At 49.8% G+C, this 24,965-nt stretch overlaps 2 protein-coding genes and 1 long non-coding RNA gene across 5 annotated transcripts in view; 1 reads left to right on the top strand and 2 right to left on the bottom strand.

Annotated features, from left to right (window-relative positions):
• EIF4E2 (eukaryotic translation initiation factor 4E family member 2) overlaps positions 1-10,614 on the bottom strand; it is a 30,626-nt gene extending 20,012 nt beyond the window's left edge. For 2 of the 3 annotated variants that reach the window (XM_012791620.3, XM_012791618.3), the window contains exons 1-3: positions 10,497-10,613; positions 5,101-5,215; positions 3,943-4,077 (exon numbers count right to left, since the gene is read on the bottom strand). In XM_012791620.3, coding sequence (XP_012647074.2) covers positions 3,943-4,077; positions 5,101-5,215; positions 10,497-10,516 — 270 coding nt within the window. In that variant the 5' untranslated portion in view covers positions 10,517-10,613. Of the gene's footprint in view, positions 1-3,942; positions 4,078-5,100; positions 5,216-10,496 lie in introns of all 3 variants that reach the window. The other variant, XM_012791619.3, reaches the window with a different exon arrangement.
• A 12-nt stretch (positions 10,615-10,626) lies between these two features.
• Positions 10,627-16,338, top strand: LOC142872394 (uncharacterized). The gene is made up of 2 exons (XR_012920643.1): positions 10,627-10,845; positions 15,623-16,338. It is a non-coding gene; the product is annotated as an uncharacterized LOC142872394 (long non-coding RNA).
• On the bottom strand, positions 14,684-20,556 carry CHRNG (cholinergic receptor nicotinic gamma subunit). The gene is made up of 12 exons (XM_012791617.3): positions 20,502-20,556; positions 20,174-20,313; positions 19,888-19,932; positions 19,608-19,717; positions 18,890-19,045; positions 17,918-18,015; positions 17,423-17,608; positions 17,128-17,242; positions 16,840-16,954; positions 15,619-15,835; positions 15,294-15,427; positions 14,684-14,993 (listed from the first exon to the last, which is right to left on the bottom strand). Exons 1-12 carry the CDS (start codon positions 20,554-20,556, stop codon positions 14,820-14,822), a joined length of 1,545 nt encoding a protein of 514 aa, XP_012647071.2. The 3' UTR covers positions 14,684-14,819.
• Positions 20,557-24,965: the final 4,409 nt, after the last annotated feature.

The raw sequence follows: 24,965 nt of genomic DNA, 5'->3' as shown, positions 1-24,965 counted from the left end.
AAAAGAAATGTTCAAACTCAGAATATGAAGTGCAGAAAGGACCTCAGAAATCATCTCAATGACTTTCTTCATTGTACAGTTGAGAAAATGGTTTCAGGGCTTGTTCCAGCCCAGAGAGGCCCAAGACCAGTATTCTTTCTATTTCAAGATACTGCCTCCTTAGTCACCTTGATTTTAAGAACTTTTAAATGTTGTTAAGATTAAGATTAAGAATCACTGGGAAATAAGGCTTTAATTTGATAAAAGGATTCACAGGGTAATTATTTCTCTGTGAGAAATGTAAAATTATGAGCCATTTCCTAAGGCCTTGAATTATATGACAGCAGACTTTAAACACTCTGTGACACGTCCAATGGGTACTGAAGAAGCCTTAACCCAAGATGGCGCTGATGATAAACAACTCAACCTAACATATATGCCAAAAACAAAACAAAACAAAAACCCTCCTTGCACAAGTTGAGTAAATTCATATATGCTTTGTTATAAGACGAAAAGAAAAATGCTAATTTTGCTAATTATGTAATTCATGATTACTCCAAAAAAATTTAACAGAATCCTTTTTTTAATTAAAAAAAATTATTTTAAGAGACAGGGTCTCAGGCCGGGCGTGGTGGCTCACGCCTGTAATCCTAGCACTTTGGGAGGCCGAGGCGGGCGGATTGCTCAAGGTCAGGAGTTTGAAACCAGCCTGAGCGAGACCCCGTCTCTACCAAAAATAGAAAGAAATTAATTGACCAACTAAAAATATATATACAAAAAAATTAGCCGGGCATGGTGGTGCATGCCTGTAGTCCCAGCTACTCGGGAGGCTGAGGCAGTAGGATCGCTGAGCCCCGGAGATTGAGGTTGCTGTGAGCGAGGCTGACGCCACGGCACTCACTCTAGCCTGGACAACAGAGTGAGACTCTGTCTCAAAAAAAAAAAAAAAAAGAGATGGGGTCTCACTCTGTCACCTAGACTAGAGTACAGTGGCATGATCAAAGCTCACTGCAGCCTTGAACACCTGGGGGCTCAAGTGACTCTTCTGGATCAGCCTCCCAAGTAGCTGGAACTATAGGCATGTGCCACCACACCCTGCTGATTTTTAACTTTTTTTTTTTTTTGTAGAGACATGGTCTCACTGTGTTGCCAAAGCTGGTCTAGAACTGGCCTCTCAAAGTGTTGGCATTACAGGTGTGAGCCACCACACCTGGCCAATAACAGAATTCTTAATGATACTCCCTTTATAAATGAACATGGAAGTGTAGATAAAATAATAAAATAAACAAATAAAAAGAAAACAAATTCCCTAGTCTAGCTCCTTGTCTGGTCCTCTGAGTGTTTAACCAGTTGTTCATAACATATGACTGCCATTTTACCTGGAATGTCTAGCATTCCCACAGAGCAAGCAATCAAAACTTCTGGGATGGATTGAGGAATGTTAGAAATGTATGGATATTTCAAAAGTTTAATTCTATTGTTCTTGCTCCCAAGAATTCCTTTCTAATCATCTGTTCAAATTCTTTAATCTTAAACCCATCTCTTCTAAGGCAGCTTTCCTCAAACTCTGGAATCAATTCCTCGTTCCTGTGAACTCTAAGAGTGCCCTAGCCATACCTTTCCCACAGCACCTTTCACTATCTAATCCAGAGGTCCTCAAACTTTTTAAACAGGGGGCCAGTTCATTGTCCCTCAGACTGTTGGAGGGCCATTGGAGACTGCAGCACACATTCCACACATGCGCACTGTGGGCCCGAGACAGGCAGCGGTAGTAAAAACACCCAGCGGGCTGGATAAATGTCCTTGGCTGGTCGCCCATGGCCCATGTGGCCCATGGGCCGTAGTTTGAGGACACCCGATGTATTAGAAATTCCTGGGCATGTCTTACTTCCCTAAGAACAGGCTCTGTGCCTTAATTCCTTTTAGACCCTCTTAGGGCCTTAGATTCATTTAACATTTCTTGAGCCAAATATGAACCAGTGCACAAGCTATTTATAATATTTCAAAAAAGCCTAACCTTACCAGTGTTAAAAGCATCACAGGCCAACTAAATAAGATCTTTGCTTTGGAAAGAAATTGTATCAACTCAGCATAATAATGTTGATCTCACATTAACCGACTAATCTGATTACCAGTTACATATGTATATCTGATTAACAACATGAAAAAATATAGTGTGCCTACTAAGCAACATTTTAAAAGTTTCTATTCTCCCCAGAATGTAAAAAAAAAAAAAAAATAAGCAAAGAATTAAATTTTTAAAATTTAAAATAAATAAATAATAAAATAAAATGTTGGAGTCTCTGGGCATACATTTTATGTACTGTAGTGGCTTGGAACTGACTTTCACAGCCTATCTAACCTGAGTTTCAACACTGGCTCCCTCAATCAAGTGAACTGTGAATGACTTGAGACTTCAGATCTGATACTTAACCCAAGTTTCATTATACTCATTAGTAAAATATGGATAATATCACCAACCTCACATAGCTATCATAAATCTTAAGGGAAATTACACAAATGAAGTATCTATTACTGTCTCTGTCCTTTCTCTTTATTAATTTATTACAATATTTACTATTATAGTATTCTTTTCTAGTTTCTGCACTTTATTTTCTTGAGATAGGGTCTTGCTTTGTTGTCCAGGCTAGAAAGCAGTGGTGACATCATAGCTCACTACAACCCTCAAACTCCTGGGCTCAAGAGATCCTCCTGCCAGAGCCTCCTGAGTAGCTGGAACTATAGGCACGCACCACCACACCAGGCTAATTTCTCTGGTTTTTGCAGAGATGGGTCTCACTATGTTGCTCAGGCTGGACTCAAATGATCCTCTTGCCTCAGCCTCCCAAAGTGCTGGGATTACAGGTGTGCGCCACCACACCTGGTCAGTTTCTGCCTTTTAAACAGGAAAAATGCCTCAAGAATTTCAAGAAAATGACAAATCCCGCATTTGATTCTGGCCAGAGAGTGAATATACAGCACGTGGGAGGTACATAATAACTTCTGTTGAACAAGACTGGTGTTAGATTGCAGACAGTTTCTCAGGGTACACAAACCAAGACACCTGGGCAGGAGATGCGATAGAGCCTGGGCTCTCTGTACTGACAGTACTCACAAAAGCAATTATTAGAGATTTCATTTTCTTCCTGGACACAGGAAAAATATGCTATTTTATGTATAATCACTAATACATCCAAAACCCTAATGGAAGGTTCTTAAATACAAAAGAAACTTCCAAACTTTACTTTTGACTTTACTGTCAAACTTCATGAGGAGAGACATGATGTACTATAAAATTTTATATCCTCCATAACACTATGGACATAGTAAGGACCTCATAAATATCTACTTAAATAAGAAAATCAAGGCCGGGCGCGGTGGCTCACGCCTGTAATCCTAGCTCTCTGGGAGGCCGAGGCAGGCAGATCGTTTGAGTTCAGGAGTTCGAAACCAACCTGAGCAAGAGCGAGACCCTGTCTCTACTATAAATAGAAAGAAATTAATTGGCCAACTAATATATATAGAAAAAATTAGCCGGGCATGGTGGCGCATGCCTGTAGTCCCAGCTACTCAGGAGGCTGAGGCAGCAGGATCGCTTGAGCCCAGGAGTTTGAGGTTGCTGTGAGCTACGCTGATGCCATGGCACTCACTCTAGCCTGGGCAACAAAGTGAGACTCTGTCTCAAAAAAAAAAAGAAAAAGAAAAAGAAAAACAAACCTGTACTTTTGTAACATTGCCCTTCTATCAATTCCACAATTCTCATACTTGACACTTACATGTCAACTATCAATGTCTAGTGAGAAACCAAAGAATGAACAAATCTGATCTTGGGACTCAGGTGAGTCAATTAAGGAAACCATAATCTTAAATAGGTTACACCAAGAGAGTAAATAAATATTATGATACAAATACAGGCACAAATGTACCATCAAGGCACACTCCATTAAACCACTAAGTACTCACAGAGGCAAAGGTGCCAATCTGTTTGATATTCTGTTCATAGCTCTGCGAGCTGGTAGGACGGCCGGGCGTTCTCCTGGAGTACCAGAAAGTGTAGTTGTACTGAAGGGGATGCTCTGCTGGTCCAGGGACAACAGCCTGGGAAGTAAAGAATGTGTATTAATCCTGGGCATTCATCACGTGCTCTGAGACTGAGAGAACATTTTACAGCGTCAGTCCTTCCTACCTTCACAATTAAAAAAAGATACAACCTCAATCACCTGCAATATGCCCAAGATTCTGCTTATACAGTATATTTCCTTAATGGTTAACTGATTCTAAATTCCCATAACACTTTCTCTGTGTTCTTATGGCTTTTATAACTTACTCCCTCATATAATAACAGGTATTTATGTTTGCATCTTATCTTAGCATATGCCCAATCCAAGTACTGCCTCTTCTACGACACTCTTATCACTTACTGGCAAGTTGTTTAACCTGTTTGTGCCTCAGCTTTTTACCTGCAAAATGGGGAAAATAATAAACACCTCACAGGGCTGTTGAGAGGATCAAATCAATTAGTGGATATTAAATGCTTAGCATAGTGCCTACCACAGAGCAAGTGCTCAGTAAAGGTCAACTATTATTATTACTATTAAATGTAAGCTCCCTGAGCCACAGTTTCATTCCCCTTTGTGTCCTCTTAGCACCTAGCATAAAATGCTTACACTTCGAGAGTATTAAATATTGTGGAATAAATGAATTAATGATTCTTTGATATTTCAAGGAAAAACAGATCTTTCCTCATTCTCCAATTTTCTCTTTTCCAAGTCCCTTTCAACTTAGACTGTTACTGACTGAAAAAATCTAAAATTTGTAGGATTTGAAATACTCTACAGCAACTTATGAAACAGCTTTGTTAAACTCCAGCGTTAATCTCCCCCATCTCAAACTAGAAGAATGCTGCAAGCAAGGCAACACCTCAAGATCTTGAGGCAAGAGAAAAGTTTTAAGTCCCAAAATGAACTGCAGTGATTCCAAAATCTTATTTTGAGAACAAATTCAGATATTCCAAAACAGGATACCAGCAAGTTAATTTAGTATCTTCCAGATTAACAGATTCTACATGATAATGAAGTCTCAAGTCCAAAGGAAACTACATCTGTGCAGTGCAAAACTCACCTTCCTTTTGCTGCTGTTCTGATTCTTGTCTCTTTCCGTTTTTTCCTTCTCACCATCTTTCTGTGTGCTGTTTTCTTCATTTTGATCATGGTCCCCACTGTCATCATCTTTCAAGCTAAATGGGAAGACAAAACAATACCATTCCATGACTAAGTCGATTCTTACTTACCTAACAAAGCCGCCACCAACTACCAATGTAAATACACGCTATGAGATGCATGTGAGATGAGAGATGGGCAAAGAAATAAAAGCAGGCAAATTAGGAGAATTAAACAAAAATGAAACACTCATCAGCTAACTTGTGAACTCTAAGAAGCACTGTTAGTTTTCTAATAAGCCACACAAAAATGCAGTTAAAGGGATTGTTTAAGGTAAAGAGTTTAAGGGATTTTCTTTGTCAAAAATATAGTCAATAATGAGAGGAGTTTCTGGATTAAATAACTGCTTTGGCATTTCAAATGAAGGTTAAAAACGTACTTATCTATACTGCTACGTTTCCTTCTTACCATCTCTCCTATCCATCCTTACTATCATCACTGCTTTAGTTCAGGCTCTCTTCTCCTGATTATTTAGATCATTACAATAAATTCCTAAATGGTCTCCCTGACACAAATCTCTTACCCTCTAACCATCCTTCCACCAGCATTATCTTTCTAAATGTTTTAAACCACCCCTAAGGCTTTCAGGTACACCTAAAATTCACTGGATGGAGACAAAGAGATAAATGGAAAGTGAGTCCACAAAGATAATAAGAATGCCATTTTAGGGTATTGGGCAGGTGGGAGGGGGGCGGGTATATACATACATAATGAGTGAGATGTGCACCATCTGGGGGATGGTCATGATGGAGACTCAGACTTTTGGGGGAAGGGGGGAAATGGGCATTTACTGAAACCTTAAAATCTGTACCCCCATAATATGCCGAAATAAAAAAAAACAACAACAAAAAAACCCCAAAACTCATTAAGATGATTACTTGTGTAAATGTAGTCAATAATTTTCTGAGACCACTTGTTTAGTGTCATCTAAAAACGTTGCTCCTGTCACAATTTTGTCATAGTTATTTAAGTTTCATCTTGAGAAAAAACAAGTTCTTGTTCTTATAAGAACCTAAAAGTGATTTCATTGTCACTCTTTTAATTCATGATCAGCAACATATTTTTAAATAAAAACATTTCAAGTGATAAAAAAAAAAAAAGAACGCCATTTATTCTAGAGCTGGACCATTAACTCATCATAAATATTCTCCAAAATCATCCTTCTGGCCCCAATAACCATATGTATAGTCAAATGAAGTTAGGCAATTCTCAAGAATGATACTAGAAATGCTCTACTTATAGTTCACATATTATCCTACCCAGATACAGAAACATGTTGTAGAGTATTCTGTATTTGTAGTTTGTTTTTTGCTCACTAATTAGATCCTTGGAGACAGGCACCCCCAGTGCCTAGCATATAATAAGAACCCCAAAAATATTAGAGTCTTAGTCTTATGTTGGGGCACCTGTTCCACCCACTTCACAGCCCTAGCTGTAGGATATATAATCAAGTGGTCACACCCTATGCCATGAACCTCCCATCCCTATCCTGGCAAGACACAACTAGGAAAAGCACCTGACCAAAGGGCAGTATAGCATGGCCAAAAACCTATGTCTCAGGGAAGTGTTGCTCAAAAATATGAGCAGATTCTTCCCTGAGCATTTCATCTAGTAGATGAAAGATAACAGGTTCAGGAGCTGGGGCAGCCATATGGGCCCCATGCAAGAAAAGCCATAAGGGAACAAAGACAATGAGCAAAAGCAGAGAAGGCCAGTAAAGGGAAAGAGAAGAGAGCAGATGAGCAGAGAAAGTACAGAGAAAAGTTTGATTTTGTTACTAATGCTACCATCTCTCTGGCTTAGTTCAGCCTCCCTGGACTTCTGGGAGATCATTATCTAATGCTTAGGCTACCCCCCCACCCCTTACACCATGGATGACAAATGGACCCCTTGTCACAGCAGAAAAAAAAAGCCTCCCCCTTTATTAAACTTGAGTTGGTTTGGCTCCCTTTTCAAAATGAGACTGTCTAGTATACAAGTCCCATGGATTAAAAATTACCAACATTTACCAAGCATCTACTGTGTATCAGCTACCACAGTACCAGAGTGCCTGTCCCCAAGGATCTAATTAAGGAGGTAAAGTGCACCACCCACACATGCCTCAGTGTGGTGCAAGGGCCCCTGCTCTGCCCTCATGTCCCAACATCATCTCCTGCCTGGTTTCAACAAACTCCTTTCACTCCAGCTGTATCAACCTAACTGCAGTTCCCCAATGTCTCCCTTCTGTTATGCTCATGATGTCATCTCTCTTCAAGAAACCACTCTTTGCCTAGTTAATCTGTCCTTTAGGACTCAGATTGAGGGTCACTTTCTCTTAAAAGCATTTTCTAATCTCTCCCAACCCAGGCTAAGTCAGGCTCCCCTCTTTTCAACTTTCCCATATTTGTCCCAGCTATACTATCACGGCCAGTTTTGTTGGTCTCCTGATCAAGCACATCTCACAGGGTCTTCTACTTAGGCCCAAGACAGCTCCTAACTCTCTTCTCTAGGCACATCCCAGATATACAAACTATTTTCCTCTCTTCTTGGCTTCCACACCCCACAACAGCCTTTGGGGTCCCCTGTCACTAGATCTTGGTTGAACAGGGGCACAGTCACCCCAGCATCTCCCATTTTTGCTAGCCCCAAGAATAATAATATTTAAGTTCCCTTCTATTCATTGGCTTTGCTGCTGATCACTACTAGGAAACAGAGAAAGAATAAGAAAAATAATTATGTGAGAGAAGAAATAAGGTTACTGTGACTGCTGGACCACTTTCCACTCCCTTCTAAGACAGTAAATGGAAACCTTAACAGACCCTCATCTAGTGCTTTTATTTCTTGAGGGTGGAGCTAACAAAACACCTTGTCCTTTGAGGCAAATCTTTTATATCCTATTTTTCAGTGGCTACTCTTCCCAACTTGAAGCTGGATTTGAGCCAAGATACAACTCAGACTGAAAAATCAGTGCTCCATAAACTCAGGCAGACAATTAGCATCTCTGAGGATATCCAGACTGAGTGGCACCTTAGTTACCAAGCTTCTGGCCAGGTATTTCCTCACATTTTCTGAACTAGACCAATTCCTTAGAAACTTGGTCCAATTCATCTTTATACCTCCAGTATCAGACAATGGCATAAAACAAACCAGTTTAATGAATGGATTTCTACAGTCAAAGTGATGAGTGCCAAACAAGTGGTTCAGACAATAGTTAAGAATGGGCCAAAAGACTGATAGAGAATAAAAAGCAAATGATATAGAACAGGGACAAAATCAAGTATGGCATCTAGATCTGAAAACCAAGTTTATTACAGTTGGGACTGCAGTTCTAGTTAAAGCATCTTAGGGTTTTACATGTCAATAGGCGGGCCTTCCCCTCCTCCCAAAAGCAATTACAATCTTCAGTTACCTTTCGAGAAGCAGAATCCACACACTAAAGGAGGTGAGTGGTCCTCTTTAATCTGAGCCCACCAGATTACACTACTGTATTCATAATGTAATAGTTAATAATTATCCTTTGGCCAGGAACTCATTGAAAAAAATGTAAAATAAAAAACAAACAAAAAATAGTTAATAAATAGAAGTATTAAAATGACCCAAGTTCCTGAATCATAGAAGATAGTTAAAAAAAAAAATCACCCAGGTTATTTTTTGTCAAGAGATACTTGAACCAAGGAAAACCACAAACCTGGGATGGCTCTTCCTGTTCTCTTGGGCAAGTTACTTAACCTTGGAGAGCCTCATTATCATTATCTGTAAAAGGAAGTAACAAGATCCATCCACTTCACAGAGTTGTTAGAAAGAGAAGAAATAACATATGAAAAGAACCTAGTAAGGCTGCCTGTGGAAGCCCATTACTACCATTCTAACTGCAGAACCCCAAACAGTTTGGGTAGGACTGAGCTAGATGACCCATAAAGCATCTTCTTAGGATGAAATCTGATTTGCACAGATCAGTGGGGGAAGGGATAAGGGTTCCAGAGAGCTCCACTGAGGCAGGATTTGGATCTACAGTTAGGTGTTGCGGGGTTTATGGTGGAGATGGGGGAGAGGGTGGAGGTGGGAAAAGAGGCTCATACAGAGATGTGCTCAACTTAAGCAGCAGGATGTAGAAGAGGTCTGCCAAAGATTTTTCTGAAGGAGCAGAGACCTTTCAGCAACCTGAAAACATTCCTGAGCTGCCTGGAGTGTTGCAAATCCAGTACCCCTTGAATTTGCACACCAGCACTCACTGTACTGGTAAAACCCCAATTTCCCATAAGTAGCACCAGGTCACAACCTAAACTAATAGAAATGCTACTTTACATTTATATCTCACTATTTAGCAATTTGCACAAGTGCCTTGAAGCACTGCCAAGTGTAATTTGATCCTTAGCACACCCCGGTGCAGCAGCAGGGTACTATCCACTAATGTGGTCTGGACAACAGTGGCTCCGAGACTAGATAACTTTTCTGCTGTGAAATAAGGAGTAACTGGTGGGTCTAGGACTAGAAAGCCAGGTCTTCCGATGAGAAGACAGATTTACTAGACCACTAGAAAAGAGGTAAGAACATAAGACATCTTAAGACACAATCCTTGGAGGGAAATAAGCAAGGATACGTTTGCATTTCCTTTCTGTAACTCCAAACTGTGATGGTGAAAGTAGGAATGAGAGTGGGTACTTATAGAGTGCAAGAGGAGGCAACGACAAAGTACACCTAGCCTTTGTCGAGTGTGATGGAAGACTGGAACAGGAGGAGGAAAAAGGACAGGAGGAAGAGTTTCAGGAAGATAATGAGAATTCCGCAACTGAGCCCTCTACTGTGCTGAGCGCAGCAGCCACATCACCTCATTGCATCTTCACAACTCTTAAGACACAGGCTGTTACCGTCCCCACTATGCAGATGAGAAAACTGAGGCTCTGAGGAGGAGAGGTGACCTGCCCAAGTCACAGAAAATGTGTGACGAAAGTTGAATTCAGAGGTAGGGCGGCAAGGCTGCAGAAACAACCAAACCGCTGAGGTCTCCACCCCTCCACGTCGCCGGCAACCCGCACCCATAGGGGTGGGGCGTCCAAAAATGTCCTCCAAGCGGCACCGCACTCCTCACCCGGAACCCGCGCTCCGCCCTCGGTCAGGACCCCCCTGCGGTCTCGGGGACCCCTGCAACCCATTGCTCCCCAGGCCCCTCCTCCCCGCGGCCCAGGCCAGGTCCGGCCGCCCCTCGAGCCCAGGAGGGAGGCCGGTACCGCAGTTCGCGCCGCCCTGGCCTCAACGGGGGCAGGCGCGAAGAAACGGCTGGGGGAAGGGGTCCCCGGGGGCCAGCCACGCGCCACTCACGCGTCGAACTTGTTGTTCATCCTCTCGCTGCCGCTGTCTCCACAACCTCACGGAGTGACTTCCGCTCCACCGGGTCGCTCCGCCTTGGGTCCGGTCACTTCCGGTTGCGCGGGGCGCTGCGGACGTCGGCGCGCATGCCCGGTGGGGGGCCGCTATCCCGGGACGCCAGCCCAGGGCGGCTGCGCAGAGGCCTGGTCTCTTGTAGCTGCGGGCCTCGGCCCTGTCGGGGTTCCTCGTCCCTGCGGGTCGCCCGCCGCCCAAGCGAGCGCGTCTCGGCCCCTCCCGCAGCGGCTCGGAAAACAAGTCAGCTCCACGTCGTTGACAGCGCGGGCTCTGGACTCGCTGCTTGGTAAAAACCCCGACTCCACCTCCAGTGCTCGCGGCACCCTCCGGTATCTCTCTCAACCTCTTCGAGGCTCTTTCCTCTCTGGCAGCGGCACTACTATGCTGTAGTACTGGCATACGTCGTTTTATTGCTTCGCAGACACTGCGTTTTTTACAAATGGAAGGTTTGTGGCAACCGTGAGTGGAGCAAGTCTATTGGCACCATTTTTCCAACAGCTTGTAACACCTGTGTCTGTGTCACATTTTGGTAATTCTAGAAATATTTCAAACTTTTTCATTATTTTTATATCTATTATGGTGATCTGTGATCAGTGATCTTTTCTGTTACTATTATAATTGTTTGGGGGCGCCCAAAGTACACCCATATAAGACAGTGAACTTAAGCCGTAAACGTTTTGTGTTTTCTGACCATTCCCCTGAAGGACCATTCCCCATTCCTCTATCTTTCCTGGGCCTCCCTGTTCTCTGAGACACAACAATATTGATATTAGGCCAATTAATAATCCTACAATGGCCTCTAAGTGTTCAAGTGAAAGGAAGAGTCGCACCTCTCTCACTTTAAGTCAAAAGCTAGAAATGATTAAGCTCAGTGAGGAAGGCATGTCGAAAGCTGAGATAGGCCGAAAGCTAGGACTCTTGCGCCAAACAGTCAGTCAAGTTGTGAATGCAAAAGAAAAGTTCTTGAAGGAAATTAATAGTGCTACTCCAATGAACACGCGCATGATAAGAAAGCGAAACAGCCTTATTGCTGATATGGAGAAAGTTTTAGTGGTCTGGATAGAAGACCAAACCAGCCACAACATTACCTTAAGCCAAAGCCTAATCCAAAGCAAGGCCCTAACTCTCTTCAATTCTATGAAGGCTGAGAGGGGTGAGGAAGCTGCAGAAGAAAAGTTTGAAGCTAGCAGAGGTTGGTTCATGAGGTTTAAGGAAAGAAGCCGTTTCCATGACATGAAAGTGCACGGTGAAGCTGTAACTGATGTAGAAGTTGCAGCAAGTTATCCAGAAGCTCTGGCTAAGATCATTGATGAAGGTGGCTACACTAAACAACAGATTTTCAATGTAGACGAAACAGCCTTCTATTGGAAGAAGATGCCATCTAAGACTTTCATAGCTAGAGGGGAGAAGTCAATGCCTGGCTTCAAAGCTTCAAAGGATAAGCTGACTCTCTTGTTAGGGGCTAATGCAGCTGGTGACTTTAAGTTGAAGCCAATGATCATTTACCATTCTGAAAATCCTAGAGCCCTTAAGAATTATGCTAAATCTACTCTGCCTGTGCTCTATAAGTGGAACAACAAAGCCCGGATGACAGCACATCTGTTTACAGCATGGTTCACTGAATATTTTAAGCCCACTGTTGAGACCTACTGCTCAGAAAAAAAAATTCCTTTCAAAATATTACTGCTCATTGACAATGCACCTAGTCACCCAATAGCTCTGATGGAGATGTACAAGGAGATTAATGTTGTTTTCATGCCTGCCAACACAACATCCATTCTGCAGCCCATGGATCAAGGAGTGATTTCAACTTTCAAGTCTTATTATTTAAGAAATACATTTCATAAGGCTATAGCTGCCATGGATAATGATTCCTCGGATGGATCTGGGCAAAGTAAATTGAAAACCTTCTGGAAAGGATTCACCATTCTAGATGCAATTAAGAATATTCGTGATTCATGGGAGGAGGTCAAAATGTCAACATTAACTGGAGTTTGGAAGAAGTTGATTCCAACCCTCATGGATGACTTTGAGGGATTTAAGACTTCAGTGGAGGAAGTATCTGAGGATGTGGTGGAAATAGCAAGAGAATTAGAAGTAGAGCCTGAAGACATGACTGACTTGCTGCAATCTCATGATAGAACTTTAACACATGAAGAGTTGCTTCTTATGGATGAGCAAAGAAAGTGGTTTCTTGAGATGGAATCTACTCCTGGTGAAGATTGTGTGAACATTGTTGAAAGGACAACAAAGGAATTAGAATATTACATAAATTTAGTTGATAAAGCAGCGGCAGGGTTTGAGAGGATTGACTCCAATTTTGAAAGAAGTTCTGCTGTGGGTAAAATGCTATCGAACAGCATTGCATGTTACAGAGAAATATTTCGTGAAAGGAAGAGTCAGTCAATGCAGCAAACTTCGTTGTTATCTCGTTTTAAGAAATTGCCACAGCCACCCCAACCTTCAGCGGCCACCACCCTGATCAGTGAACAGCCATCAACATCGAGGCAAGACCCTCCACCAGCAAAAAGATTACGACTCGCTGAAGGCTCAGATGATTACTAACTTTGTTATTTTTTAGCAATGAAGTATTTTTTTATTAAGGTATGTACCTTGTTTTTTTAAGACATTATGCTATTGCACATATACACTATACTACAGTATAGTGTAAATATAACTTTTATAAAAAATTCATGTGACCTGCTTCATTGTGGTGGTCTGGAACCAAATCTGCATTATTTCCAAAGTTTGCCTGAGCTATGTGAGTTCCATGAGACAGTGTCGGGTTCGAGACACAGTAACTCACAGTAATGGTAGCTAGTGTTGATCTTTGAGTGTTCCAGGAGCTACAGAGCTAATGCCCTGCCCACTGAAGCTTTCAGAGAGGTTGAGAGACTTGTGCCAGGTGACAAAGGTAGTAAGAGGCTTACAGAAACCTGAGATGGTCCCACTGTCATCAAATCGTCTCTTGGATCAAAGACTCCCTTCCCACATAGGACCCTAGGGTCCCGACTGATCTTTCTTTAAACACACTGCACATGTACACACACAGACACACTGGAGTAAATAAAATGAACCTGCAGGTGAATGAGCCCTAAAGCCAGCAATCCTGTATTTCTGGAGTCCCTTCCCCCAACGTGTGCCATTGTCGGGCCTTTATGTGACACTTTCACATTTTAGAATCTCTGTTATCTGTACCTTTGATCCTGCAGTAAGGGCAGATAGAAACTGGTATTTGTGCCCATATTTACAGGTGAGGAAATAGGCTCAAGGAGCATAAGTGACTGGCCCAAGGTTGCCCGTGGTCACCAGCAGACCTCAGGCTCCAGCTGTCTTCTCAGAGAAGGGCCTTGCCTCTCCCTTAGAAGGACTTCAGCTTGCTGTCTTATTTCCTGATAAGGAGGCCAGGGGAGACCAATCGAAGTCTCCCTGTTAATGCCAAGCCACCCTGCCTGGCTTGTCTTTGTCTTAGCTATCTTTGGGATCAGTGTAAATACCCTGGCCTTTGGGAAGAAGGGTCCATTTTTCAGGCCATCGAATCTTAGAGTGTCTGAGATTGGGTCAGAATTGGGAATTCTGGACTCCAAACCTTGTTTAAGCACCAGTCCCTCTTTCATATGAAATATGGGGGAGTAGTGAACCCTGTTTCTCCATAATGCTGAGAGGAGCTCTTATCTTAACAATAATTAAAGATAACAAAACTCAAGTCTTTTGTAATCAATGGCAGAAAAAAATGCATGAGTGGAAAAACCATTGGTGCAGGTGGATACTAGGTGCTTATAGCACCCAGAAGGCAGGGGAGGGGGATGCCAGCTCGTGGCTGCTGGCTGCTATGCTGCACACCTCTCCTGACTGTCCTCCTTTAGGGAGACCTTGTCAGAGGGGAGCCAGTCCCACGCCTGAAGGGTTAGGACCTTGCCCAGTTAGTGGCATCATAGAAAACAGAGTCCTTAGGGCTTTGAAATGATGGGAGTTGATAAAGCTTTGCTGAAGGGAGGGAAGTTCACTAACAGGGAGTTGTTAGTGTCAGGATGAGCTAGGCAATGCCACGTGGGTGCCAGTGACCTTAACGGTGTACCCTGACCACAGCCCATCCCCAGCCACTCCAGGACTCCAGCTCTGTCTCTTTATTTCTCCAGCTTTTCTCAGGGCTGTTTGACTCCCACAGTCGGGAAGGACACTTCCCAAAGAGCACAGTCATGACCTCCGCAGTATTACCCACACAGATGACTCCCACATACCCAGCAGCAATTGGTTGGCTCACTCTGACGAGGGCAGGTAGGGACGAGGGTCTCCAGGGAATGGCAGGGTGGGCACCTGATTGTAGTGGGCCATGAGGAAGATGCCCATAGTGCCACAAAGGAAGAGTGAGAGCATGGCCAGGAAGCAGACACGATCCAGCACTCGGCCCACCAGGAACCACTCCTCATTTCCCTGATGGTGGGAAGCAGGATGTGGGATGCCCAGCAGTGGCACCAAGCCTGCCCTGATCCCTCCACCATCCTTGGGCTTCCAGCAGGCCTCCATTGTCCATTCCTTGGCCCTTCTTACCTACATCTAGGCCCCAATTGGTGGCTTCCTCCATGGTTCCCTGGCCCTGAGGTCCCACCCCCTCACTGTTCCAGGCCCCACTTTTTCCATCCCACTGCCCTGTCTTGGCCACTCCACTTATCCTGCCCCCATCACAAGTCCAAACCCAGGTACTTGCCCCACCCCACCCTGACAACAGCTTACGCTGTCAAAGTGACTCTGCTGGTGCCGGGCGCGGGCGATGAGGTTGCAGGCTTGCACACAGGCCTGGATGGCAGGGGCGGCCTGCTTCAGGCTGCCGCAGAACTCCTGGCTCTGCCCAGTCTCTGGGCCTTTCTCTGATGTTGAGAGAGGTACGGTTTGGGAGTAGAATAGAGGAGAAACGGTAGAGAAAGTGGCCTTTCTTAAGGGCTCCAGCCCCTCTCTCCCTGACCTAGACGCTTGCCCAATATTCATCTGCTGTTCCGGGCTCCCCATCTGGGGTCCCTGGGGGAGGAGTGTCTCCAGCCTCACAGCCGCTGTGTCTCACCTAGCTTCTCCAGCGCTGCCCTGGCCAGCCCGTGCCGCTGCCCCTGCTGGAAGAGGAGTTCACTGCGAGGCAGGCAGAGGGTCACCTCCTCTCCAGTTGTGATCGACCACCCGGAGGAAGAGCCATTCTGTAGCCGGGGCGGGGCGTCCCGCACAGCCGCTGGTGCCAGGAGGCGAACATGCATCCGCAGCAGCTGGGGCAAGAGCCGCAGGAACACCTGGAGAGAACAACACGCGGTTCTGGGCGGCTGAGCCTGGGCAACCAGGCTGAGAAGCTGCAGGCCGTCATGAAGGGCTCGAGTGCTGGGGCCCTGGAGGCAGCACGTTGGGGCAGTGACTTGGCCCTGCCACAGCTTGGCTGTTAGGTTCTGAGCACAGAGCCTGGGTCCCTGAACTTTTGTGCATGTCAGAATCACCGAGGTGCTTGTTACAAATACACAGATTCCTGTTCCCCGCCCCCTTGTTATTCTGGCCTGGTGTGGGCCTGGGAATCTGCATTAGTAACAAGCGCTCCAGATGACTACTGCAGATGGGCTGCAGTACACAGACTCTGGAATCAGACTGCCCCGGCAGAATCCTGCTGTCTCCACTTTCTAGCCGTGTGACCTTGGGCAAGCTACTTAACCTCTCTGTGCCTCAGTTTCCTCATCTGTAAAATGGAGATGATAATAATACCCACTTGATAGGGGGGTTATGAAGATTAAATAAGTTAATATTTGCTTTTTTTGTTTTCTTTTTTCCTTTGGAGACAGAGTCTTGCTGCGTCACCCAGGCTGGAGTACAGTGGTGTGATCACAGTTCTCTGTATCCTCAAACCCCTGGGCTCAAGTGATCCTCCTGCCTCAGCCTCCTGAGTAGGTGGGACTACGGGTGTGCATCACCACACCTGGCTAATTTATTTTTATTTTTGTAAATACAGGGTCTCGCTGTTGCCCAGGCTGGTCTCAAACTCCTGGGCTCAAGCAATCCTCTCATCTTGGTCTCCCAGAGTGCTGGGATTACAGGTGTGAGCCACTGCGCCTGGCCAATAAGTTCATATTTGTAATATCCCTGGTACCTGGTAAGCACTCAGTGTTATTATTAATCCACTTTGGCACATGCTTCTAGATACACACAGAACAGGTTTGCAGCTGAACGCAGCAGGTGAGGAATACAGCCAGGGTTGGGCACACAGGGACGCACAAGTCAGCAGGATGCTGAAGTGGGCAAGGTGGGGCCTTGCCTTGCGGACCCCTCGGGCCATGGAGTGTGTGTGTGGGGACCGCAGGGACACGTTGAGCACCACCACTGCGTTCACGACGATCAGGATGGTCACCACCAGGAGGAAGGTCAGGTACCTGTTGGGGTGGGTGGGCAGGGGGCTGGGGTGGCCCTTAGGCACCTTTACCCAGATGCCACCCTCCCCTTAGCAGCTGTTCCCCTCAGGTGCCCTGGAGCGAGGATGGTGAGGTGGGGAGGGCAGGAGAGTGGTGCCCCAAGCAGGGAGGGGAGGAGGGCGTGCTGGCCTCACTTGCTGATGAGCGGCACTGCCTGGGACGTCTCAGGCACCTTCTTGGCCACAAGGAAGAGGAACACAGTCTGGGCCAGGAGCACATTGATGGCGACGGTACACTTCTGGCCCCCAGCTGCCAATGACCGAGAGGCCGTCAGGGCGGGTCTCCACCTCCCCCCTCCACAGAGGAATCCCCCCACCCCAGAAGGAGCCCACTGCCCCTGTCCTGGGTCGTGGTGCCACCATGCCCTGGCCTCCCAGGTGCCCCTGTGCTGCTGGACGGGGGCACGGCTCCCTCCCAGGCTCCAGGTACCCTTGGCAGGAAGGAAGTAGATGAGGATGGCGACAGAGGAGATGAGCACGCAGGGGGCAATGATGTTGATGACGTAGAAGAGGGGCTTGCGCTGGATCAGCAGGTAGAACACCACCTTCTGGGGGCCCGCCACCGCGTCCAGCAGCATCCTGGCCGGCCGGTGCCGGATGGCCCACTCCCCGTTCTCTGCGGGCAGGCGGGCGGTGTGGGGAGCGCGTGCTGGGCTGACCCCTGCAGCCCACCTGAGCCTGCTGCTGGGGCGGCCTGTACCCTAAGGAGCAGCGGCAGGGGGACACCCTCCACGGACAGAAGTGAGGTGGGAGACTGGATACTTGATCCCTTCCTCCAAAATGGGAGTCATTGTCACAGGGAATCCCAGACCTTTCTTGGACCATTTAAAACGCTGATTTCATGTTTACTGTGGTTTTCATTTTGACTTACATGGGATGGGCATGACCTTGGGCTGGGCTGGCCCTCACAGCAGGTGTGGGTTACCTGTGAAGGCCTCAGGGTCAATGAAAATCCACTCGATGGTCTGACCGTCCTCCCGGCTCAGCTGCAGGTCGATCTCGCTGGTGCTGTAGGTCTGGGACCTGCGGGTGCCAAGGGAGGGGACAGACATGAGTGTGGGGGGCCTGCTGGGAGGTCACAGATGAGATGTCGTCTGATGGCAACTATGGGCAGTTTCGCTTTGAAAACTGCAGCCCCATGCTTCTGAGTTGCCCGTAAAACCCCAGTGGTGAGATTCGGGGGCAAGGGGGCTCTCTGGGGTCAGGGATGTTTGCATTGAAGGGCTGGGAGGCTGCAGCTCAGTGTCCTGCCTGGCCAGCAGGCCCAGGGCCACCCTGCACTCACCCCCCCCCATTGCTGCCAGGCCGTAGGGGTGACCGTTACAATGTGCATGCCACTGAAAGATGACCCTGGGTCCATTTATTGAGGGGCATCTCCCTGCCAGGTTTCCCTGTAGAAAGACTGCTCTTCTAAAATATAGGAAAATCTTCACCCAGGCCCCCTTCCCACATTTATGCACAAGGAGGTTGGCCTGGAGGCCCTGGGTGCATGCAGGCTGCAGCTGGATCCTGGCCAGGCCTGCCCCTACCGACAGCCCGCCTCCCCTGGGCCTGCAGTGTGCGGTGGTTGTGTGTGTGCAGGCATGCATGCTGTGTGCATGTGTGTGCCTTCTCACCCACACACCCGAGATGTTTCTTCTCCCCTTGGGGCACATGCAGGGAAACTGAGGCAGTGAAGGAGGATGAGTGAGGGGCCTGGGCTTAGCAGGGAGAGCTTGGGCACCTTTAGGTGTCTTGGCCTGAGATGGGCACGGAGGCCCAGGAGAGGTGGCGCCAGGCCCCTGGCCTCTAGGTGCTGCCAGAGCTGAGGCCAGAATCCTCGAGTCCCGCACCCCTGCCCAGGCCCCTCTTAGGGCGGCTCCCTTAATCCCCACCCCCACCCCACACACGGCCTCACTGGAAGACGAGGGAGCAGTTCTGCCAGTCGAAGGGGAAGTAGGTGACTGAGATGGAGCAGGAGGAGCGGAAGATGGCGGGCGGCAGCCAGTAGATACAGCCATCAGGGGACACGAGCACATTGCAGTAGAGGGCCACCTCGAAGACGCCGTCCACACTGCGCACAGGCCAGGCCACCACGCTGCAGGAGCAGCCCCCGAAGCCCCAGACCAGCCTTCTGCCCTGCTGCTGACTGGTCCCCAGCTGGAACCACTACATGCCCCAGCAAGCTCCCTGCCACCCCACCACCCTGCCAGGCTCCCTCAGGCCCCACCTCCCAGCCTCTGCTTCTCTTTCTGCCCTTTTCTTTAATGCTAATAACAATAGTGGTAACAACAGCGACAACGTCTGTTAAGCTCTTGCAACATGCCAGGCCCTGAGTGAAGCGCTTTTCATGCCTGTCTTGTTGACCCCTGCTAGCTTCTGTAGGAGCTGTTACAGGGAGGGGAGCAGCCCACCCCTGTGGCCCAGCTCAGAGGGGAGGGAGCCAGGTGCAGGGTCAGAACCCAGGGCCCGCCCCCCCCAACCTGCTCTGTCTGGCCTTCCCACGGCTCTGGTGCCTGGTCTGCACCCTCTGCTCATCTCTCTTTTCCCACAGCTGCTTTCTCCTGTCCTGCTGGGCCCTGACCCTGTGTCCTTTGTCCCCACCCCCACCCCCATCACCTGCGTCCCCGCCTCACTTGTTCTCCAGCACGATGTCTGGCAGCCACACCATGGTGGATGGCACCCTCAGCACCCACAGGCCTTCGTAGTCTCCTGGGTCCCAGCGCAGGCGATAGTCGCACCACTGCTGCAGGGCGGGGCTGGTCGCTAGGCCTCCGCCCTCTGCACTGTGGCCCAGGCCTGAGAGTCCAGCCCAGGGGGGCCACAAGGGGCAGGGAGGGGCAGGCAGCTCTCAGGAGGCCTTAGGGCCCAGGGTGGGGGCCCTGATAGAAGGAGGGTGGCAGGGTGGCCTCTTACCATCTCTATCCAGACGTTGGTGGTCAGGGCCTCCTCTCGCTCGTTCTAGGGGTGCAGAATGGAGAGCTCAGCCCCTCATGACTTACCTTCCCCCGGGAATTAGTCCCGGGGAAGGCCGCTGATGGGGCCAAGCAGCTCCCCCCAAACCATGGGAGTTTTCCAGACCCCCAGCCTCTCCCCTGCAGGTCCAGACCCGCCTCCGCCTCCCTCCTGGCTGCCAGAGCGGGCCCTGCCGTCTCCCCAGCAGGTCCCAGAGGCCTGGCGCCTCCTCCCTGCTGCGGCTCACCAGGGAGATGAGGTTGGTGAGGGTGAGCTTCAGGCTGACGTTGACCACATCCGAGTCCCGCTCGGCAGGCCGCAGGTGGGGGTCGTAGTCACGCATCAGGTCTGCGAGCAGGCGTTCCTCCTGGTTCCGGCCCTGCGCCCCTGCAATGGACAGCCGTGAGCCGGGGCAGGAGCTTGGAGGCAGAGAGAGGGGCAAGGCCATGCGAGTGCAAAGTGGAGACTAGAGAGCTGGGCTTGGGCGGGCCCCTATAGCCCCCCAACCCCCCTGTCCCCTGATGCCTTGGACCCCTGCTCTGGGCCTCCCAGGCCCCGATTCCCTTGTGTCCTACCCAGGCAGACGGCCAGCAGCAGCAGGACAAGCAGCAGCCCCCGGCCCCCACGCATGGCGCCTCAGCTCTCTGCAGTGACAGGGAGTGATGACTGCTCTCCTGGTGGGGGCAGACAGAGATGGACTCTGGGTGTCAGGTAACAGCCTGCACTCCCACCCCAGCCAGCCCTGCCCGGCCCCACCAGCTGTCCGACCACAGCATTGTCAGCTGTTCCAGGATGGACACAATGCTGGGCTCAGGTTACCTGGGCCAAGGAGGGGACAGGGGCCCCGTCTGCCCCAGCAGAGACAGTCCACCCTCCATGCCCACTCTCAGACTCAGTTGTCCCAGCCCTCATCTGTTTTCTAGCTGGGGGGCTCAGGACACGCTAGGAACAGCTGGGTGTGGGAGAGAAGGCAGGTCGCTGGGGAAGCTGACCCAGGCTCCAGAGGGGCTGACACCTTCTCGCTCCTCCTGCTCCCTCCAGGGGGTGGGACCTGGGCAGGCGAGAAGGCTGTTGGGTTGGTATGTTTTGTACTTGAGCTTTTCTGTGATGCAGCTGAGCACCCCAGACCTCTCCTACCAGCCTGACATCTGGGTCACTCTGTGGGGCCGTGACATTGAAGGTAGAGTGCCTAGGACAAAGAAGCATGACGGCCCGCAGACTTTGACAGCTTCACACCCATTAGGGTGCTGGTTCCGGGTCCTCTCATGCCCTGGGACAGGGGACACAGACCTGGTAAGCTCTGAAGTAAGGAGAAAGATCTGGAAGTTGGGGCTCTTGAGACTAAGACAGCCCCTGAATAGAGGCTCCTCGGTGTTTATTAAATTAGCCAACCGGCCGATTGTCCCCAGCATGTGCAGACACAGTACGAGGCCAGGGAGACCCAGGGTGAGCCTGAGCTTCCCGTGGAACTCACGGTTCCGTGAGGCAGGTAGACAAGCGTTGAGGCTGTACCCCCAGAGTTAGATGAGGGGCGCAGAGGGAAGGGGAGGGCTGGAAGTGAGCCCCACCCACTTGGTAGTTTGTGGTGGGGAAGGGGTGGGGTGGGGCTCATTTGGGAGCCCAGGGCCTCGCTGCCAGCTGTGGCCAAGGGCTCAGGCCTCCTGCCTTCCGGCCACCTACACAAAGCAGACAGTCAGTGTGTCTCAGCACGTGGGCGAGACAGGAATCCTGGGTTTTCGTACGTGCCACGCACCCTTGATGCTGCCTCCCGGGGCTGGAGGGAAAGAGCCTGCTCCCTGCAGCGAGGGGAGGCTGCAGCCTCTCCACATGTGCCAGGAAACTGAGGTCAGCTGAGGCACGCTGTCCTGGGAGGCCCAAAGGAGGCTGGCTCAGAACCCAGCCCCCTGCAGCGGGCCTCAGGTCCCTCCTGTCCTGGCCAAGACTTCATGGGGCGCGGGGAGGGGACGGTAGTGGTGCACCTGCCTCCCCCAGTCATCTCTGGCGTTGCCTTCTCTTCTGCTGAGTTACTCTGGGGTGGCTCAGCTGCCATCCTTGCATTCCGTCCTGCTCGGCCCCCACCCCAAAGCATCGCCCTCGTGAGTGTCTCTCGGTGTGGCCCACTGTCCCTGGAGGTCCCACAGCCAGTGTCTCCTCCTGCCCTCAGAGATTCCCTCCCGGCCTCCCGGCCTGGCCCTCTGCGCCCGCCCCCACCACTCAGTTCCCTCTCCCTTCGAGCAGAGCAGGCTCTCTGTACCTCGCTAGTCCCCTCCGAGCCACACTTTGCCAAGGATCATTAATGGCCTCTGTGTCAGGAAGCGATGCCAATCCACGGGCCGTCCATACCCCCCCTTCCCCCACCAACCCCCCTCCCCGCCCCAGGCTGCCGCTTTCCTATCTCCGACTTCCATCCCCACAGGTGTGGCTGGGAAAGGGAAGATTAGGGAGACCCATTTCCCCTCTGGGGCGAATGACGCTGCCTCTCTGTGTGTGCAGAAGTGCTCTCCTGTTTCCTCCGCCTCTGCCCGGGGAGAGAGGGCAGAGTCACCTCCTCGGTGCTCACAGCAGGGTGAGTCGTCCCTGAGGAGTGGCAGTTTCCTGGCGGGGTTAAGTGTGGAGGGACAGGGCCCATTAAGAGAAAATCATCTGTAGACATCACTCAGTGTCCAACAGCGACTGCTCCTTTGCTACCTTCTGTTATAAAGGCTGGAAGAGCTAAGTACTCGTCTCCCAGGCTCCTTGCAGACGGGTCACCGATGGGATGCCTGCGGGGCTTCATGGGAAAGTGTTGCCCCTTTTCTGCCTGAATGTGAAGCACAAAGGGTGCAGCTGTGGCTATCGGCCCACGACCTGGGGCAGCAGGCCTGAGGACGAAAGCCAACGTGCCACAGAGGCTGGGCTGAGCAGGGAGAGCCTGGGTCCCTGGTAGCTTTGCTGGACAGCTGAGCCAACGCGGCCACCTCTGCTTTGAGATTCTTATAACTCGAGTAAAAGGAAATCTTATTTGTTCAAGCTATGGCTCACTGGGTTTTCTGTTCCTTGCAGCCCAACGTATTCCTAACCGACTCGTCACCCATCAATAGAGGTGGTCTGGAGAGAGTGCGGGAACCCCCTTTGCTTCCCAGGAAGCTGTCCCTGTGAGTGTGACCTCTGGTGAGGGGAGGGGAGATCGAGTCCCGTGTCAACCAGAGTGGACCGATGGTGGGTGCTGTTAGTGGAAACCACTGTGAGCTTGAGAGCCTGAACAAGAGGGGCCCTTGGTTGTGTGTGACATTTGGGGCTTGTCGTGTCTGGAAGGTCCACAGCCGCCTGAGCAGGGCGCCGTGCGGTTGAGGACTCGCGCCCCCAACAACTGGCCTAAAACCCGCTGCCGACAGCGCCACCGTGTGGCCGAGAGAAACACAGACCACAGTGGAGGATTCAGGCCCCCTCTCATCTCTGCCTGAGACAGGGCCCCTCCTTGCGTTGGCGGACACCTTTCCCAGGGACGTTCTGGACTTTCTGCTCATCTGACAGGAGGGAGTTCAAGCTGGCTTTCCCAGTCAGAGGGGAAGATGAAAGATTTGTGCCTTGAATTTGTGGGCAGTTCATACTGGAAGGCAGAAGTAACAAGGTCAGTTTGGGTTTTGAATAGATCTAAAGATTAAACAAACATCTCACCTTCTTTATAGCTGAGCTAAGAAGGTCACCGATGCGGTCTGAGGGAAATGGGCCGATCCGTGAAGACCCCAAGCCTGTACGTCAAGGAGGTGACTGATGGGGCCCTCTGCGGCCTGTTCTTATCCTCTCAGTCACATGCAAACTCAGATGCAGGGGACCGGGGCATGAGCCCATCTGGGGACCCCCAGAGAGACCCAGCTTTCGTGACCCAAGCCCACAAATGAGGAATGGGTCAAGTAACCACCCCTTAAATTTGCAGGTTGCCCCTTTACCCCTACTAGAAATTTGATTTTCACTGTACCCCACGAGGACTTATCACACGCATATTTTGCTGATGACGAAATTCGAGCTAAGAGGTGAGGAGCGGCTCACCCAAGTGCACACTGCTGGTGTCACAAATTACTCAAAAACCTTGTTGCTTAAAACAATAAACATTTATTCTACCGCATGGCTTCTGAGAGCCAGGCACCCGGGAGCAGCTTAGCTGGGTGGCTCCGGCCCAGGGACTTGGATGGGCCTGCAGTCACGCTGTCTGCCAGGGCTGCGATCTCATCCGCTGGCCCCGCTGGGCTGGGGAGCCACTTCCAAGTTCACTCACATGACTGTGGGCAGGAGGCCTCAGTTCCTTGCCAGGAAGGCCTCTCCACGGGGCTCTTCCACATGCCTGTTGGCTCCCACAAAGCGAGAGACCCCACCAAGGTGAGAAAGAGTCGTGTCACCTAACCTGGAAAGTGACCCAGGGTCACTTCTGCCTCATTCCATGGGCTGGGGCCACTTTGGAGGGGGGCGGGGCTGTCCCACAGACCCGCATCTCCCAGCTCTTGCAGCCTTGGCACGTGGCCCTCAGGATGGGGTTGAGTGGGGCTCCCTTAGGGGTAGGGTTGCTAGATTTAGCAAATAAAAATATGGGATAAGTTTTAGATAAACAATGAATTAATGTTTAGTATATGTATGCCCCAAATATTGCATGGCAACCCTACTTTGGGGAGCAGGAGTAGGTGGTGAGGGGGGAGCTGTGGAGGGGTGTTGAGTTCTGATGCTCTAGAATTGTGCGTGTGACCTCAGGCTGACCCCGAGCCTCTGTGGGTGCCAGACCTCACCCTTCCACTCCAGCTCTCGGCTTCCCAGAGGGACCCAGACAGAGTGGCCAAGGCAGGAAAGGCTGGGGAGGGACAGTCTGGAACCCTCCTGCTCCCACCCCTGCAGAAAACCTCCTTCCCTCTGCAGCCTGGGCGGAGGGAGGCGCCTCCAGCCTCTGCCCCTAGTGAGGCGGGGTGGCAAGAGGGGGCTGCAGGAGGCAGGGAGGGCGCAGCTTGCCGCCCGCTCTGCAGCACTCTGTGGGGAAGGGGAGGCAGAGCAGAGGCCTCTACCTGCCTGGCCCC

The sequence above is a fragment of the Microcebus murinus genome, chromosome 8 (assembly GCF_040939455.1).
Source record: "Microcebus murinus isolate Inina chromosome 8, M.murinus_Inina_mat1.0, whole genome shotgun sequence".
Taxonomy (NCBI): domain Eukaryota; kingdom Metazoa; phylum Chordata; class Mammalia; order Primates; family Cheirogaleidae; genus Microcebus; species Microcebus murinus.
Note: the sequence above shows the minus strand (reverse complement) of the source record. Positions and strands in the feature narration are given on the sequence as shown.